At 37.1% G+C, this 20,691-nt stretch overlaps 1 protein-coding gene across 8 annotated transcripts in view; it reads right to left on the bottom strand.

The window, feature by feature from the left end:
- The window catches only part of LOC134663788 (neural-cadherin), a 440,784-nt gene that overhangs the window by 9,351 nt on the left and 410,742 nt on the right, over window positions 1–20,691 (bottom strand). For 3 of the 8 annotated variants that reach the window (XM_063520278.1, XM_063520277.1, XM_063520279.1), the window contains exons 15-19: window positions 16,955–17,119; window positions 10,401–10,538; window positions 5,395–9,191; window positions 3,839–4,080; window positions 1,447–1,650 (exon numbers count right to left, since the gene is read on the bottom strand). In XM_063520278.1, coding sequence (XP_063376348.1) covers window positions 1,447–1,650; window positions 3,839–4,080; window positions 5,395–9,191; window positions 10,401–10,538; window positions 16,955–17,119 — 4,546 coding nt within the window. Of the gene's footprint in view, window positions 1–1,446; window positions 1,651–3,838; window positions 4,081–4,292; window positions 4,529–5,394; window positions 9,192–10,400; window positions 10,539–14,250; window positions 14,413–16,954; window positions 17,120–20,691 lie in introns of all 8 variants that reach the window. The other 5 variants (XM_063520281.1, XM_063520284.1, XM_063520283.1 and 2 more) reach the window with 3 other exon arrangements.

The following is a 20,691-nucleotide window of genomic DNA, read 5'->3' as shown; positions in this document are numbered from 1 at the left end:
ACATAAAAATGATTTTGTTTTATATGTATAAGAAAACCCTCATAAGGACATTTTTATTTTCAGACCAGAATAAGGAGGTAAAAAGGGTTCAGCTGGCGGATGGATTAGGCTGTTTTGTGTACTTTCTAGTAATAGGCAGTAACCTTACATAACGGACCTCCAGATGATGCCGTGAAAAAATGTTTCGCAGACCCTCTTAAGGCACTGGTCCCACCGCGAGCTAGTAAGCTATGAGCTATCGGCTTTAAACACGAATAAAAGATAAGCACTCCCGTGTAAATAAAAGAGACACAGAGCTCACCGCTGGGCGAGTAACTATAAATATCGCCGTGTCTCTTTTATTTACACGGGAGTGCTTATCTTTTGTTCGTGTTTATAGCCGATAGCTCATAGCTTACTAGCTCGCGGTGTGACCAGTGCCTAAGGCTCACTTTCGGCTTTTATGCAAAGCTTGTTTATTCCAACTTGATAGGCGTCTCGTCTAGATCGGGTGCGGTCGAGGCTTTCGAAAATGTACAGAAAATAAATGTTAATTTTAATAAGAGCAGCAGCAATAATCGATTGTAATAACCTATTTCTTATTTTGTTATTAAATAGTAATGCATTTGTTATTAAATAGTGTTATTAAATAAAAAGTATGCTTTTACATCCATACCTACCAGATATTCACTTACACTAAAATTATCGATTTTATATTAGAACAAGGTTGGTCATGTCTTGCATGGAAATCCAACAAAGTACATACGAACAAGAGTATATGTATACTTACAATTTTAGATATTTCATCATAAATAAAATAAGCATAGGTATAGTAATGAAAGTTGGTAAACAAACCGTTAATGGCATGGCGGACGAACGAATTGCTACTAAGTACTATCGATTGCAATAAACAGTTATTACAGTACTTAATTCGTCGACAGCTATAAATAATTAACGCCCATTTCAAAATCACTCTGACAGCCTCAATACCATTATATGGAATGTCTGTGCACGACCTAAACTCTTGGTGCTATAGGGACCTATACCGGGTGTGGCCTGTAACACGAGCAAATAATTAAAACATAGATTGTACTCCTCAAACGGTGACACTTTTAATCAACAACTTTAAAAAATTATGAAGTATTTAGGGTCCCTATTTTTCATACAAAATAAATATTGTCTTCAATGGACGCCATCGCCACGACATATCATTGTGATTGACGTTGCTTGTCACGCCTTAATCATAACAAAATTCGCAATACATTGCGTCTTAGAATAAACTTTAAAGTGTATTAAAAATCAAACCACAAGTTATGTTTAAAAGTTGCTGAACAAATGTTGGTCAGTATGAGGAGGACAGCCTACAGTTTAATTTTTTGCTCATATTACACGCCACACCCGGTATTAGAGATCAAAATTAAGTTAAGATGAAATAAGGGTAATCAAATGGTCGTAAAAGAAACTTACAGGGCAGTTTAGTCGGCGCGTGATCGGGCAGCGGGCCGCCTATGGGTATCTGCAGGGGCGTGATGTCGAAGGCCGTCATGTCATCCTCGCCGCCGCCCTCGTCGTCGTAATTGATGATGTTCTCGCGCACGTCGTCGTCGGGACCCGGGTACTTGATGTGCGCCTCCCGGCGACGGTTGTACACCACGAACACTAGCACCAAGACTGCCGAACGGGACATAGATTAAAATACTGTTTCGCAATATTCATGTAGCAGTGACAGTTTCATAGTACTTGTACTACTGTAACGGATACATAAGTAATTACGTATTAAGCTTCAATAGAAAACCCACTGCGGCGCACGCCACCACGTAGGTACTAATACGTGCTTCAAGGGCGGATTCCAAATAAATAAACCCTTTTGAGCGAAGTAAAATTCTTTTTTTTGCATCTGCAGAGTTTCAAAAATGTGTATTGCGTGGCCGTGCGCTACATTGGGCACACTATACCTAATTATACACTTATCTACTTTGGAAAGTTTAAATCACTTCGTTTAGAAAAAATGGCTGGAGTCATTACAGTAATTTACTAATCGGTACGCACTGCAGTATAATTCGATTCAAACTATAAAAGAATAGGAGCCAAGGAGGCGCCGCAGAGGAATACTAAGTAGTTCAAGCTTAATTCAGATCTCGAAAAAGGTGAAATTGAAGAAAAAGTGGCAAATGATTCTGTAACTTCTTCAATCGCGGTATAATTAGCTAGGTAAGTTAATATCATTTGATATACGTATTTGAATATTAAAAATGCAAGTTTATTAAATAAGTCAAACGCAAATATAGATTATTAATACTGACACGTTATACTTATTAAGCCGACCACTGACTAACAGGCCGCCGGGCGATATCGGCCTGTCAGTTAGAACAAAAATTTTATAATTCCGAACAACTGACCGGCCGATATCGTCCGGCGGTCTGTTAGTCAGTGGTCAGCTTAAACCTATTAAATAGGTATATTACATCGGGTCCGCCAACACGCGCTAGTGTTGAAGATGCTCCTCCTTATAGAGCAAAACATGTGGAGTAATTCTCGATTTACCATACGTTACATGTATGTGTCTCATGGGAGGTTTGATATCATAACTGTCGCTTTATTTTGTACAATAGAAAGTTTTCGCTATAGTATATACCTACAATGAAAACAGGATCATGCAGTAAAGTTAAACAGTAGATACAAACTTCTCTACTTTCATTGCTTTGGACTAAAATTTGAACTAAGTAGGTACACTAGGAAGTTCCACCGCGTAATAGTTTCAATAGCAAGATTAATCTGTTGACAAAATCCAAGAACAATAAGTTTCATTATAAATGGGATAGCTTCACTGCGTAGATCCGACCTCAATCCGAATATACTAACTTTAAAGTATCTTGCAGTCTGAGTTTCTACGTTATTGTCGTAAAAGTAATATCACAAATTTCAATTGGTCATATAAGTATTTCCATGACAAATTTTCAGATATAACCATTAAGCTTTTCGTTCTTATCTTTAGAGTGCTTCTATATTTACGACGGTACTGGTAATAAACGACCATTAAATGATATCATTATGATACTGGAGAGGTGTTTAGTTGTCTCAATTTCCCTAGGACATTAAACGAATGATCGGTCCCGTAAAATTAATTTTCCAATAATGTATTTAGGTCAGTATCTCAATGAAGCTTTTACCTTCTTTTAAATTTACGGTTCATTTACTAAATATTTGATGTAACTAAAGGTAATTTTGTATTTTGTAGTTAAATTATTCAAATTGTGGTTCTTAAAAATATATCACTACTACTTACTAAAATGAAAACTTTAAAGGAACTTTTGAGTTAGATAATTACATGGTACCATCAGTAGTTTTTTTATTATAAGTAATACATTAAAGTTATGTAAACCTACCAACAGCCATATTTTCTTTTTCATTTTATGAAACTACTTACTAGTTACTAAGTAACGGATATGATGATGATGTTAAAATAAAATTAAACAGCGAATATAAATTTGTGCAGATTTTTTGTAAAGAAAGATTCTTATTTCCAAAATATCTAAACAAATTCATTGAGTTTCTGGTAAGTTCGTGCAAATAGCGTTAGGTACAAGAATATATGTATGTACTTAGTACGAGTATTTGTAAATTCATTAAAACTTTAATTGCGTAAGTACTCGCTTTTTACAGGTAAGTAATACAAATAATTGAAATATAAAGTATCACGACGTTTTCCTACTAGCATAAATGCTAGTGATGTCCTTCATAAGCCTCATTAATCGTTTATTGTTAAAGCCATAAATGTTAAATGCCTAACATTAAATACTCGAACTTAACAGGAGCTTTGAATAATGTAAAAGCATGCATACTAATGAATAAATCTTACCCAAAAGCACAAACAAACAGACAATGATAGCTATAATGAAATCTCTGGAGGGCGTGATGAATCCAGAGGCGAGAAGTTCTAGTTCGCAGTCGTGGCCGGTGTAGCCCAGCGCGCAGCGGCAGTCGTAGCGGCGCGCCGGCTCGCGGTCCACGCACGTGCCCCCGTTCAGGCACGGGTTCGACATCAGGCACTCGTCCACGTTCACGCAGCCGTTGCCCGCCCGCGTAGACCCGCCGGGACACCTACACATCTAGCGCGTTACCGACCCGCCTCCGCTTGGGTAGGCGCGCGCACTGAGCCTCCGACCGACATGCACTACGAGTACTCTAATCGCTAATACGACAACTATATGTACACAAAATACGTGATATATGTAATAATGAATGGAAATGATGGTGCGTATATGGAAGTGCGATGGGAGTCTGCTAGTGGGACACGACACGTTGGTGCTCACTCATTATAATGAGAAGGCAGACGAGGATGGCCGCCAGCGCGCCCATGCTGAGCTTGAGCGTGCGGCCCTCCTGGATGAGCTCGCAGTTCTCGCCCCAGAACCCATCGGGGCAGAGGCAGCGGTAGAAGGGCTCGCGGTTCACGCAAGACCCTCCGTTGCGGCACGGGAAGTAGAGACACTCGTTCTTGTCTACGCAACCCTTCCCGTCGCTCGACAATACCAAACCTTCACCGCAACTACATACCACAGTATACGATATAGTCAAAACAATATATTTAATCGATAAAAATGTATATATGTGCCTCGAAACTAATAATATTAGTTATAATACTAGATGTAATAACCCATAAAACATAATTATAAAACGAAAAAATTAAACAACATACATACGAACAGAAATGTAAATGAATATTTAGAATGCAAATGTGAAAACTCAGTAGGCAGATAAGGTTAATAATTTTGGGGCGAAACTCAGTGCGCGCAAAAGGTAAAGAAAATAGGTACAGTTACAAAAAATAAAAACAATATAAATAAATGTTGGTTTCATAGTACTTAAACCAGTACTTAAACAGAGTAATTACTTCCCTTATCGATACCCTAGTTCACACTCGTACTAATTACGATGAAAATTTTGTGGCAATTAGTATCATAGTGCAATTCAAAAGGTCTGGGGATATCCCAGCAACAAAGTACAACCTCATAAAAAACAAGGAAATACCCCACAAAACCAATGGTGTTTAAATACAGAATTTGTCGAATACAAGATTTATGATCACATTAAAATATGTAGTCGCTAAAGTTAAACTAACATACATACATACTGACTTTCAAACCACATTTTAATTACCACAGAAAAAAATTAACAAACCTTCAGTGTAAACTTGTCATATTAGGGAATTATTAGGTACACGTGCCGCAAATAATAATTTATTCGTAGCACTTACTATCCAATATTTGCTGTAATAAAGTGTACGTATAGAGTAACATAAAAAACTGCAAATGTTATTTTCAATGGCAATAGTTTTGTTTATTTTTTATTATGAGAATTAAAATGAAATACTTATTACCATAAAAAAAGAAATTATAACGATGATATACTTACGTGCATTCATACTCGTTCCACAGGTCGACGCACACGAACGGTTCATTACAATGTACGTTGATGCAGGGGCTATTAGATGGGCAGTTTCGGTCGAGATTCCTTGCCATAGTTGCCTGACCCCACTGAGTTCCGTTCATTGCTGGCGGTAAGGGCAAATGTTTGCCCTCCAATCTGATGTCGTCCAAGCAACCTTTTTGGAAATCGGCGTACACCTCAAACGTTCTAACTCCTGTATATTCCGCTTTACCTCCTGCATATACACCCTCTTGCTTATCTACAAGCAGCCATTGGTGCCCTTCGAACGTAAACGTCTCGTTATATCTTCTCCCCTCGCCGCCGTCTATTTCCAAGGTGGCTGCACTTCCGTAGCGACTCACTCGGGCAATGTGCCATTGTCCATCGTCGACAGCAACAGAGTTCAGCCATACATCTCTTTCTTCAGTTCGTAGTGAGTTAAGGTTATATCGGAAATGTAGGCGAGCCTCTTTTACTTCAAGTATACCGTATTCGCGATTATGTTGATCGCTGACTCTAAATAATTCACCATGAGGTTCACGGGTTCTAAAGCGCAATTGGATTTGTGTACTAAATCGATCTGGCTCAAAACTGAGAGCAAATTTCACGTAGCTCTGTGGTCGGAAGCTAGTAGGTGTGGTAGGCAAATTACAAGATGGTCCTGTCCAGCCGGGTTGGCATTGGCATCTGGCTTCTGAAAAACTGCCAACACAAGTTCCGTGTTCCCAACACCTCGAAGTAGTATCGGCTTGATTACAAATTTCTTCTGTCTGTGGACAGCCCGCAACCGAGTTTCTGCTTAGGCCTGGATGAGACAAGTCGTATAGTTTACTATTGTGAATTAGGTTCCGAATACATCCATCAAATCCTTTACCAATGGGCATGTATTGCCAATGATAGTGAGTTGGATCGAAATGTTCCATGTATAAACCACCAATCTGTAGGGGTCCATTAACATTTAAGTACTCATTAAACGGTGGTATAGTGCCCATAGCTTGGCATGAGGAATCATCGAATTCTGGGGGTGTACCATCTTCCATTTCTTGAATATCGGCCGATTTGCAGTAATCAACTATCATTCGTACATTTTCCGTATCCCAGAAAATGTCAATTCGATGCCATTCGCCGTCGTCTAAAGTTTTCTTTGTTTTAACTCTTAGTTCTAAAGTACCAGAGCCAAAATCAATCAAGAGTCTGGGATTTCCTCTTTCTAATTCCACGGATATGAAATCGGATACCATGATTTCTTCTGGTTCAGGAGGAACGATAGGTCCGTTATACAATAATACACCTTCTGATTTTCGCGTGATGAACTCGAAACTAAGATGAGAGCTGTCACACATTTCTAAAGCGGGATACCAAGCCCAGCCAGTTCCACGGAAGCTTCTGGAAGTTTGTTGACAACGTGGTCCCGTATATCCAGGCGGGCACGAACAAGTTAGGCCGTACTTTCCTTCAATACACCTTCCTCCATTATAACACGGTGAGTTTCGGCACGTTTCCGCCTGAGTAAAGTTTCTAGCGCCACATGTGCATTCAGCAATTACATCTACTCTAACGCCGACTAAAGCAGTCTTATTAGCGTTAACCATGTATGGCAAATTACTAATATCCAAAACATTAGTGCATGATCCTTCGCACATTTGATTTTCGTAGAGACACTCGTCAATGCCTACCATCGTTATGTTTATACCTACAGCTCTTTCGATTTCCTCCCTATGCATAAGAACAATGCCGTTTAGCCGGATAGGTTTGTAATAATGGGCCCCATGTGCTGCAAATCGAATATCAGTCACAGGAGGATGTTTCTTTCTAAGTTGAACACTAAAAATGTCGATGTTTTCACGTTCCGTGTTTAGTAAATCTGCTAATTTATCTTTGAATATTTCCAGTTTACTCCGTGAAACGCTTAATGTCTTGTAATTCCAGACTCTGATAAAGTCCTCGTCAGATATTCCCGATATTCTTATTGATCCCGAATTGATTATAGCATCATGTGATATTTCTTTAACATACACCGTTACATTAGCCGGTACATCTGTTTGTGTATGTTTCCTGTCATACACTTTAAACTGCAAATTATAACGGCCTTCTCTAGTTTTATGCTTCATTTGGATCATTCCCGTTTCCTCATTTAATGTGAAATTTGGGTGTTCTGTGCTCTCCCAGAAGAATTTCTTGTCTGGTAAATCCCAATCGTCCAGATCATAAACATATACTCGACCGATTTCGGTGTCAGGTGCTTGTCCTTGGTAATTATACACAAGGATATCTTTCGAACCAGGCTGCATCTTGTTATCATTTACATCACCAATAACAACTGTAAGCGTACTTGTGCCAGTCATGGCTGGATTTCCATGGTCTTTAATAATGATGGGAATAAGGTATTCTTTTTGTTGTTCTCTATCGAAGGAGCGTAAAGAAGAAACTATTGCCATACCATCACCGTTGGCACCCTTTTGATCCTGTTCAACTTTGAATGATGCTCTTATTATGTCATCCGCACCAGGGTCCAGCCTGAATTGGAAAGGTGGACCATTACTTTTTGATCTATCATCATCGTCAGTGGCCAAAATTTCTGCAACTTTCTTAGGTGTTATGTGCTCTGTAAGTACTGGTCTATAATCTTTCAAGAAGGTAGGTGCGTTATCATTTATGTCTTGCACGATTACTGTTAATGTCGCAGTTGCCGTTCTAGGTGGGACGCCGTCATCTATGGCCAATATTTTGACTTGATGACGTGGCGTATCTTCTCTGTCCAAAGACCTTTGTATGCTAACTGTTCCTTCTTGGTTTATAGAGAACTGTCGTTTTCGATCTGAAGATCGGTCAATAGCATATGAAACCTTACTTTTGCCACCTTGGTCAGGGTCAGTAGCTTTGAACGTTTCTAAACTCTTACCAACTTCAGCATTTTCATATACAGATACTTCTATGTTAGCCCTTTCAAACTGTGGTTTATTGTCATTAATATCTCTTAGTTTAACTACAACCCAAGAATATGCTACGTGGTATTTATCGTTGTCATTATCTTCACCTTTATCATTTACTTGAATCCTAAATCTAAAGCCATTGCTTTGCAATTGGTCTTCATAATCTAAAGGCTGCACTATCTTTAATGACCCAGTACCGTCATTATTTCTAACCATAGTGAACTTATCGGCACCATAGCCACTGTTTTCAATAACTTTATATTGAAATTTATTTGTCTCGTCTTCATCATGAACGGTTACAGTCAGGATGGGCATCTCAGGAAGATTTGTACCATCAGTTTCATCCACTTCTGTAAACCACTCGTCTTTGGTGAACTGAGGTGGCATATCGTTGATATCTTTTACTCTAATAGAGGCAGTACCCGTGCCCTTTAACCCCCCTCCATCTGACGCTACTATTTGTATAGAATAATCTGGAGTCCTTTCTCGATCCAAACAACACACCGCAGTTTTAATTACACCTGTTTCGGGCTCAATTTCAAAAATGGGTGAGCCTGTTTCTTCTTCGATCACATTTTTTTCAATGGAGTACCACAATTTGGCATTATTACTTTCGGCCGGATCATCATAATCTATCGCTGTCATTGTCATAACAACCATACCAGCTGTGCCATTTTCTGTAACGTTGCCAAAATACACCCCTTGAGGGAAAATAGGTGCATTATCATTAATGTCTTTAAGATTGACTTGAACATCAGCGTAACCTACAAGCCCTTCGCCTCCTTCATCTTGAGCAAAAACTGTAAATCTCCACTGCGGCCTTCCATTTGGTTGATCTCGATCTAAAGGCTGTAAACAAATAAGTGTAGTATAGATTTTGTATAAAGAAAACTAGCATTTATGTTAAAAATTGCTATAAGGTTTTTCACGCACGTTTTTCGCATTTTTAAATAATATTGTTTATTCTGCAGCAAAATGTAACGTCTCTTAAGTAAAATATTGGTCTTCGTGTTTGACCCAAACAGAAGGCTATACTCGTAAACTAACACGTGATTGTAAATGTGCATGCAAAGCACGCACCGATCTACTGTTCAGTTATCGCGACTCCGTGCTTTCTCGTCGAAAATATTGTTCACATAACTCTGACAGTTAATATTATACTTATTATTACTTGAATTTGTTTCGCCTTCTCACTATCTGAAGGTTGTCTGGAAGAGATCGCTGTTTAGCGATAAGTCCGCCTGTTGTTACCTACATATTTGTACCCGTTCATACTTTTGTACCATTTCTTTTGTAGTGTGCAATAAAGCATTTTATTATTATTATTATTTGTCTCTCTTAAAAACTCACGGGTATATACATCCCGGTCATTTGATAGGCGTGCGTGGGGATACAGATCCAACACGTAGAGGCCCTTTGGAGAAGTTTGCTGTTATGTAATACACCTGCTAGAACCCATTCACGGGTACAAATAGATACCCGTCAATCGGTCCCAACAGGCGTAGGGGCTATTGTAAATATAGTGGAGAAAAGTGCTGGTTATAGTGATGAATTTTGGCTGGTCAAAAGATTGGGCTATTGCTGAGAGGTCCGGACACCTGCCATAACAATGTTAGTACACGTTATCGAGGCAGGTGGTGACTCGCCGCTTACTAGATGGGCCCCTGAAACTGCCGTCGTAAAGACGACCAGGAGCAACATCGGTGTGAGCGGCTCAGGGGTGTCGAGAGGTGTGCGCCGCTTTCTACCCAGTGGCTGTTAACAGCCACTGTGCCAACTCGCGTCTTATGCATCTTTCACTTCCACCCCTGGAGCATATAGCTCTAACGACTCCTCTCTGGACGGCCAATTAAGGCAAGCCAGAGCTGAGAGTCCTGCGGGTCTCCTTGGGGTCCACTCCGACCGACGAAGACACGCCGGAGACGGAGACCCTGACCGACTCTCGGGAGTACTCGGGTCCGTGGGGTCGTTACTCCCCAACAGCTCGCCACAAGCTGCCCTGCGGGCTTATTATTATTATTATTATTATGCAGGAGGAAAAAATATGAATAAACTTACTTTTAGAACAAATATTTCTCCAGTTGTTCTATTGATGTCAAACTTGCTGTTTGCTGGGTTGTCGGGATCGATACCTTGGCCGGTAAGGAAATAGACAATGTTTTGCTGTCTGTCCTTATCGCCGTCAGTGGCAGTTACCTATTGTAAAAATAGTAACGTTAAAAATGCACAGTAACGTTATTATACAGTAATCTTATAATGTTTCAATTTATATCGAACTGAATTGATATCATTATGAGTATAATAGTCTATAGACCTTAATATGGGACTTTATATTCTACGTAAAATGACTGACTTACTTAATAATTACTTACCGTTGTACATGCTACATTAACTTTAAACAATGTTTTCAAAACAATAACAAACTAAACACGAACAACGAGCATACATTTACCTATTATTCTATAGAAACTTGGACTTTGTTTGATTATCGAATCATACAGTACTAAATAGTAAGAAAGTTCTGCTTTCGAAGAAGGGAAAATGTCCCCCGGCGTCTGAAAGGATGTACTCATTTATTGATTCACTTCTTCGGTAACACAAACACATTTCGCTCACAACCAAAACAAACTGAAGAGAAAAACACAACTATAAACGTCTTGAGAACATTGTATGTAAAGGTACATCTGAATGAATTTAATATAAATTGCGATAAAATTACGTTTTAAAATTCATACGCCCCAAAAATGAAATTAAAAGTTAACAAGAATCTCGCAATAACATTTATCGATGTCAGTGATAATTAGCTTTTACAGTGGTAACTACCGGGTTTACATGAGAGTGTACCCACAAAACTAACAACAGAGGCGGTCTGAATATGAATTACTATTTGGAAGGCCGCGGAAGTTCTGGAAAGTTAAGAACCAGCCAACACCCCAGATTGTTTGCACCGGCGGCGGCGCGCAACGACGGAAGGACCATAAACTTTCATCTTTAAAAGATTCCCACGAAAGCGTTGTACAAGTTTTGGTGAAGTGATACTATACTTATAAATAGAAAGGCTAACGACAAAGTAATTTCAACTGTTTTATTACCACTTAAAGCCGGCGCAAAGAGCCGCATTTTCGCCATCGTTTGTAACGTAAATTACCAAATGATGTTTGCCATTACACATACACAACTACACACATTATTCCTAGAGCTGTTGAAATTAGTCGTACCTAATAACGGTTCCATGAAATAAGTCAGTTTGTATACAGTTTGCGCCCTAATTGTCTAAAAGCTATCCTATTCGAAAAGCGATTACTGTACAATATTACGAGTAAGTAGGTATCTATTATGCCGAATACTTACAAAACATGTAGGATATATGTAGGTTTCTAAATGATTATAGGATTGGTGATGCTTGGATGCGTACGTAATGGAGTCACTGCTCAGACGAAAATTGCTATAGGCTCGGCTGAAGAGAAATGAAGAGGGTCGACGTTTGCGTAATTACGCGGATCATTTGCGAATCTCCCTTCAATTATAAAAAAGCTTGTCACTACAAGCGACGACATTGAGGGCTTTACTCTCCTTGAAAAGGGACATTCCTCGTGATTGAGTGTAAAAGTCAAATAAGGATAATTTTGAATGAATTCGACCTTTGTAAAAAAATACCTAGAGCTATATACTTTAAATTAAATAACGTCAATAGAAAGAGAAATATTAGTTTATCTTCTTCGAAAAGAATAAAGATTTTAAGTTTTATTCGTATATTCTGTAGTCATAATAGTAAATTGCTTATCAATTGAGATGAATATCCATCCGTTGTATTATTTTCTATTCACTGAATGTGATATCATTTGAAACTTGAAATAATTTAATTGTAGGTACTATGTACCATTTTAATTTCAAGAAACCACAAATAGTTCAAATTAATTTTGGAGATGACACTGTAATGTACTAATGTCTAACACTTTCTGAAAAAGGTAAGATCTACTCGTAGGAGCGGTCAATTAGAATACGCTTCCAGGTTTAAATACGCTTATACACTTACTCGTACATCCCTATAAAACAGAAAAATACAAAAGGGATAAATTAAGCCCCGAAAAGGCAGTACACCTGTATCCTTTCCCTTGTAAATTACCTACCGCCTAAAGACCCGTATTGTTCGCTTGCTCATTTAAATACTTGGGCCTATACAGGGTGATTTCTGGGTCGTGATCCAGAACCACTTTCTCTGACTCTGTAAATGATCCACATTATCATATAGTAGTATTTGATTAAAAGATAATTACTTTAATTTTTCTTATTTTTCAAATAAAATTAATGTTATACTAAGTAATTACGGTCACCCTATGACTTTTGACATACGCTGTATGGAAAGCGTATGCAAAAATGTGTTTTCCTACTCGTCATCTGGAAAATAATCATCATTATTGGTGATAAACAATAATTAACAACATCATTAGGCTCATCTTTGGATTTTGTATGATGTCTGGGTCTCTTGCTCCACGACCCCGAAATCATCCTGTATAACAAATACGCTACCTTAACAAAGACCAAGTTTCTGTGACTCTACATAAATGATGCTTCATTTGTTCCCAGTTTCTACAACGTAATACGTCATGCAAATTAAAATATTATCAATGTCTACGAAATTGCAAAGTCAATAACATCTAAGACGTGCTGTTAAATATTTAAAATAAAGCGCTAAAGGTAAGTACTCAAAACTTATATACAATTATTTCAAATTCTAACATGCTCTACAGAATTTTAGATCTAACACTGGAATTAATTAATGCAATGTATGCCCAGGCCTGTTTGTGCTATTTTGGTTCTGTTTTCGATCGACAGAACTTGAAAATGAAGATATCTATGTTATCTTTAGAAGATTCTAGTTAAGTAATATGCGGCCTGGGCATAAGTCGCATTAAATAGCATCTCATCGCAGTAAAATCGTTCTTTTGTGATATAATTGCGAAATCTTTTCTTTTCAACGTCTGTTGTGAAAGAGTACTAAGTATTTGACATTAAAATAAATTACTACCACTGAAAATCCTCAACATGACGAAAGCCAAATAGAATCTTGTCAAGCTAAAGTGTTCAACAATATTAGAGTAAAATCTGTAAAGTAGAATTAAATTGGTTCTTTAGTACACCGTTAAAAATATTGTTACTTCAAACGAATTTTAATCTAATAAAACAACTATTTTAATTTTAAATTTCACATCTCTGTTTTGGTGCGTCAATCAAACCGCAGAGCCAATATACTTTCACGTATAATGAAGATGTTTAAAAACCTTCATTAAATTATTATATGCTTTCATTTAAAATAAATTGGTGCCTTTATTAGTTTCTAAACAAAATAAATAAGAGCAATAAAAAAAAGGCTCAGTGGCGCATACCTAAAATGATTACTGATCAGTTGCCAAAATACTGTTATATTTTTTTTTAATGTTGTCGGTATCAAAATCAAATCACAAGTAAATAAATAAACAGGATAAAGAACCAAATATACAACACTGGATTTAACTAAACTGAAATGAAATAAATCAAGAGATTGAAATGTATCTTGGATAAACTTATTCTCTTAAACTAGAGTCATCCAGATTTAGGACAATGCAAGTTTTTGTACCATGTCTTTTCTTTTTAATGTTTAAACAAGAATATTAATTAACATACCATTACCACATTAATTACCTACTGGAAATTTAAATGCTCATATTAATTAAATAAATATTGAACCAGGTATAATATTTGTATTAATTTGTAAACATGTTCGTAAATCATACCGAAAATGTAATTTCAGAATGCGTACATTTAATTACTACCACCACCATCCATTAACCAATATTATCTTAGAATATTCACTAAATAGGTTTTGCATTGTCCATGAAATAAAAAATAAAATAAAATAAAAATAAACCTGTATAAGGGAATGAGGATAGGGGCCGGTTTCTTCTAAGGCCTGCGTGACGTAGATGCTGCGCGAGAATTTCGGCGGGAGGTCGTTGAGGTCGAGCACTCGCACCACCACGAGCGTCGAGTTCTCGTTGCGGCCGTCCGACGCGACCAGTTTCAGCTCGTACTGCGCACACGCACACTTTACATACCATGCTCATGCCACAACATAAACACTCGATACAACTTTAATACATTTTCATAAATAATCACAATGTCAGTAACGGCCTGCTGGCCTAATCGGTAGTGACCCTGCGTACGAAGCAGGAGGTCCGGGTTCGAATACTGGTAAGGGCATTTATTTGTGTGTTCATCACAAATATTTGTTCCTTAGTTATAGACTTATGGATATATCGATATCGTCGTTTAGTACCCACACCACAAGCTTTATTGAGCTTACTGTGGAACTAGGTCGATCTGTGTAAAAATGTATTGATTTTTTATTATGTCACTAATGACTGTAATGAGATTCTACAGAAATAATGTACAGTCACCACATTGTTATATCATTTAGGGTTCTTGCTAAATTGGAAATTCTATAGCGTAAGTATTGAACAACCAATTTAAATAGGACATAGGACCCTAAATGGCGCAAAAATCGCGGAGCGTGATGTTACCTATATATTTTGTCTTGTATATACCCTAGTATAGTTGAATTATCGAGAAGATGGAATTGCATTTGTAGTGGTTGTACCGTTTGCAACAAAAGGAGAATAATTTTCTCTTAACTTAATAAAATGACATACCCAAGAAGTGGAATAAGTAGTAGTCCTCTGTTTTTTTCTTTTATTCGCTATCATGTTCTTCATCTGAGCTGTCACAAGTATTGATAATAAAATTGTCTGTTATTTGATCCATTTCTCCTTCCTGACATCGATAATTATTTGCTTACTTTGACTCTCAATAGGACCAAAATTACACACAGCCATATTTTTTTTAAATATAAAAATTATTCGTAGTCGTACGGGCGGACACAATAATTAATTTAGAATACAATCAAATCAGAGTTAAAAATATACGCACAACGTAAATAATATTGACAATTTCACACTGACATTATTTTTGTTTTTAGTTCTTCGATATATATATAACAACCTCTTTGTATGCTGATAGTACAAGAAAATAGAAAATTCAAATATAGAATGCCTGTAAACAAACAATACTACTACATATGCAATTCCACGCTCTCGATGATTCAACTATAATACTCATACACGTAAAATATACAAGGTTGTAGTTGTCCGTCGATTTATTTCAAATTCAATTGAGAATAACTACACAATTTTCATAAAAATAGGTACCTAATATGTACCAAATAAAATCAAATCGTATCGTTTAATTGCAGCGGCTTTAATTGGTGTTACTCGTATTATGATTTTGCCTATTTTATTGTGTAATTTACGAAATTTTATGCCGCTTCATGAATAAAACAATTGCCTTAAAAATAACTCGTTAAAATTGCGTAGAACATGTAAACCCGTAGACGGCGTAGACAGCATTTCGGAATATTTAATCACTTTCCAGTGTGAAACATATAAAAAGAATTCGCAATTATCACGTCGGATTGAAAATTCGTGTTTTTTATTGATAGCGAGGCGACTCGACCACAATTTTACACCCGCAGATTTTAACGGATGCTGCGGACCAATACATCATACTGATATAAAACGATTTATGCCAGTGTGCGGATACATTGTTTTATTTGATTCTCCACTTTACATTATACAATATACATATGTAAATATAAAAATGATCAACCAATGGTTTTATACTTTCGAAGAGTTACAGAAACGAGTCAATAACATCATTTAGATGAATTTCATGTCCGATTTTATTCTGTAAATATAAAAAGTAATTAAAATAACAATCGGCGCCCTCCTGGGTACTTTATAGTTCGATGAACTAAAATATTCGACAACGCTTAATAACAATTTTAAGACTGTGTTTAGCGGTGATTTAAAATATTAGAAAGGGATCTGTATGGAGGAAAAAAAGGAAAATAATAGCCGACCCTGTTACACGACCGATCGAACTTCAATCGTTCCACTTGAAACTCTTCAAATCATGGATCTCAACGTACAATAAAATTTGTATATTATGTCAGGGAAAACGGTAAAAATCATACCCTTGTTCCAGAATCAATTAAAATTGAAGTCCCCGATCAATTATGTTGTCAAAATACAGGAAAAAACCCATACCTATGAATAGAATGAAAACCTGTTTATATATTTACCACCAGACCTCTAAAATAATTTTAAGATAATTTAAATATGGACATCCGATATGAAAATAGTTTCAATGTTAAAATAAAAATACTAAAAACCAACATCAAAACGATCGACTCTAGCAAGAAATACTACGGCAAAATAATCGCGTCTACAGTGCCACAATAGAAAATTCCATGCCATGCAAAGCCTAACAAATACAAAAACACATCAATAAACGAGAGAAATGCCCGGAGACGGCGGACGTTAGCACCGTTCGATTCTTTTTGTAGCCAGAAGCTCGGAAAGTTCCGAGTTATTCTCAGTGTATTGCAACAAATGTATACATCTTATCGATGTAAGTAAAGTATACAAATATTAGAAGCTGTATCTAAAAGTTGAAACTCTGAGAATAACTGTTTAGGCTCATTAAAGATCGAGAAGCGGTGTCGTCTCTGGTCGGACCTGCAGCACGCGTTTTGGTAGATTGCGGTCGTCCTCTTCAGTGATCTGTGTTCGGTAGGTCGGCCTCTCGAACACGGGAGGGTTGTCATTCACATCTTTGACGTGGATCACCACCGTTGTGTAGTTTTCCTTCAAGTTGTCCGAAGCGGCTAGCTTCAGCTCGTACTGTCACCGATTAACACAATTCAAATTATCCTGCATCCCACTTTTACGTCTAATAAGTATGTCAAATACAGGGTGTTACTGATCATGGGGCTTTAAATCCAGGGCTCGATTCTACTCGCTAAACTGAGCTACTTTTATTATGGCACCAACCCCGAAATCCCAAAAAAATTTTTTACTTTTTCATACATTTTGGCTGATCAGATGTCGACGTTTTCTATGGAAAAGGAAAAGTAGCTGAGTTTAGCGAGTAAAATCAAGCTCTGGAATTAAAGCCCGATGGTCAGACACATACTGTATAAGTACGTATATCATTTGCTGACGTTTATTTCATATAGTGGTTACAGTAAGCCACCCAATAAAACACCCACCCATCCCTGGTTAACAGACTAATTGTAAGATTAACATTACGTTTCAATACATTGCTAGTCCTCTATTATCTGTAAAGGGTAATTAAATTAAGGGTAATTAGTAGGCAGGCTTTGTTACAGGGGATCGTTGGAAAAATTGAGTGTTGTGATTTTAAAGTAATTCAAAGTTTTTTCTCTAAAAGAACCTGAAGTTAGTTAACTTTATCAAATGAAAGCTGATAAAAATATTGCTCATCAAAGAAGAGACAAATTAGTATTCAACTTAAAAATAAAAAAGTATTAGGTACCTATGTAATTTTTTATTTGAACAAATTAAATAGGTAGGTACTTGAGGGTGTCGTGTTAATTTTATCAGTTAGAGTTAGTGGCAGTGTTGTTGTTAGAGGATGCAGCAGTGAAAAACGAATGCGTGAAACAGTTTCAAATACTCCAATACTCTAAATTTGTGTTTACTATTGGTGGCATATGTCGCTCAGTAATATCCGCAGTTGGAAGGGAAGTTTTTTTTGAAGTCATTCTAACTTGACACCAGCGAGTTTCAAAAATATTTGTATTGAGCCAGAGTAAGTCGCGTCTATTACTTAAACTATCCGATTGAACTATTTCGTTAGAAGCCTTAGCGTCAGGATTATAGCAGTGACAACTCGGCTAGAGAAGAGCCATTAAAAGCTATATTGGAGATCCGGAGGCCCAGGTGAGTTTGTGTTGCGTTGGCAAAATCGTTTAATGGCCACAGAGTAAAGTGTCGGTTTACTCGATGTCGTGAATTTCGCGGCTGTAGAATGGAGATAGTGTTCTCTCTACTAAGCATGTAGTTTATATTTTACCGTGTAGCCAAACATAATATATGAACAACTATTTAATCTAACAATGAATTAGGTTGCATGTGAGCCGTGGCAAAATGCCGCAATAACGCAAGGAACAAGAAGAAGTAAGATGTCAAATAGTTTTTACACGATATAAAGAGGGATTCGACTGTTGTATTCACCTAATTCAATAAGGGAAGTACCTCAGTAGGTACCAATTGATGTACCCACATTATCCGAACTCTCGAATTCGGCTGGACTGATTCGCAAAATTCGTCTTTGATGATTGCAAAACATTGAGATAATTCTTATCAGTTGGACATTTTTATAGTAACTCATGTATGTGTGGTTGCGGACTTACTCACAGGTTGCAAGTTTTGCATATATTTGGTCATGTGAAGGTACTGTAGCAAAATTGCATTGTATTGTCTTTACCCAGATTATTATACCCTGGAATTCAACTCCAATTATAATATATGGAAATAAGAATAATTATATATTGTTGATGTGTGTTGATATTGACTGACAACAAAAGGAATGTCTTCTTTAGATTTGTAGACATACAGTCCCTATGACCAGTTCCATTCTAGATTTTATTTGGGAAAAAGACAGTAGAAAAACAAATATAAACTTATGAACTAAATACATCTATAAATAATAATGACCAGTTATAGTTATAACTTTATTTCTAAAGGTTTAAAGACAAATAACACGAAATTGTCCACCACGGAACCACAAATACATACATGACTGACTTTACCTAGTTTGATAAGTAGATTGTAATGATGAGGCAGGCCGCATATAACTATGTACGAGGATCATTATATAATCAATAACTTTACAAAATTGTTTAAAAGCAGAATTATTTTGGTTTAACTACAGCTACATGTTGTCCATGAGTAGCATTTACTAATTTCAGAAATGAGGATTCTCGACGGGAACACGGTACGAGTAAACCAGTTTATCCCCATTAAAGCGTTGTGAGAGTCTGTAGTTTAATAGCGATACAGCGTTCGGAAGCGACTACAGCTCGCTTAAATGGGTATTAAAGTTTAAATTATTTATCTCGCTAAAAGTTCAATGGAACTTTCTGTAACAAAGAGCGCTTGCCTGATACCCGCAGTAACGCTTTGAAAGTGAAACTCGCCAGGATGAAGAAAGTAAGAAACATTATGTCTTACAAGCGCTTAGTCATTCAATGTACTTAGTTTATTTTAAGCTAAAATAATTTCCAAGTAAGGCTTTATAAAATAACTACGTAACGTAAAAGGTACGTGATACATTACATAGTATAGTTACAATTAACTTCCTTAGTTGGAAACTTCTTTATGGTATGTGACATCATAGATATTTCAGATACCTAAAAGCTCATAAGTATTTCATGTACCTGCTTAACATCCACTTTGGAGTATGCAGTCATTATACTTATTATATTGAGAATATTATTACATTACGTATTGACACAACAGCCAGACAAGTGATCACCAAAATATATACATAATTCAATTCGCCGAGTTATCAGATGGTAACTTCCTTCATCTTCCACCTGTTTGTAGAGGGCGATGGTTGAAGTTAAATTATGTTCGGCCCCTGTCACCAACATTTATTTACTATCCCGCGGCGTGACGCGCCAATTACGGCCGAATGGAAACTTTATTGAAGTCCATGTCCGCTGGCACTTTTTTTGTCGTACGTGGGTGGAAAGTCAGAGGCTATGACTTATTGTATCTTTGTTCTACTTTTGTTTTGTGTCGATACAACAACATCATTACACCTTAGTCCGGACGTCCCGAGTTCTTTATTCTACTTTAACCAAGGTGTTCAGGACATTCCACATTCTGCGTTTCCTATGCGGCTATAAATATTCTAAAGCGATTTAAAGTATCGGGGAAAAAGACATACGTACATAAGAATGTTAGTGTTAAATGATTAACAAATAATTGAAAATCTAAATTGGGCCCAAGTACATGGAAGCAAAGCAAAAGGTTCACGTTTGCTTTATCGCTCACGGCACCGCGCGCTGGTTATCGCTTGGTGAACATGAGCGCCGCCTACAAACTGTATTTCCATTAGCGGCGCTGTCTCCACATCACACTTATGTCGCACAATAATGTTACAATGCTTCTTCAATTCATACTCGAACGTCGCTAGTTCGGAAACATATTTATTCACCGGCATATTCGCAGAGCTAACTCTATCGTGCTCATCGTCCCTTCGGGGCTCGTTTGTCATTGTTAAAATGTAGACTACTTTTTCAAGTTTAATATTGTGAAGGTAAAACTTTGTTGTTAGTTCCATATGGATTCGATTTATTCGTGTTTAATATAAAAAAGAGACAACGAAGAGTTCTAAATATAGGTATTTATTTGGAATTACTTACAGAAATTTTAATAAGACA

The sequence above is a fragment of the Cydia fagiglandana genome, chromosome 4, assembly GCF_963556715.1.
Source record: "Cydia fagiglandana chromosome 4, ilCydFagi1.1, whole genome shotgun sequence".
Lineage (NCBI taxonomy): Eukaryota > Metazoa > Arthropoda > Insecta > Lepidoptera > Tortricidae > Cydia > Cydia fagiglandana.
Note: the sequence above shows the minus strand (reverse complement) of the source record. Positions and strands in the feature narration are given on the sequence as shown.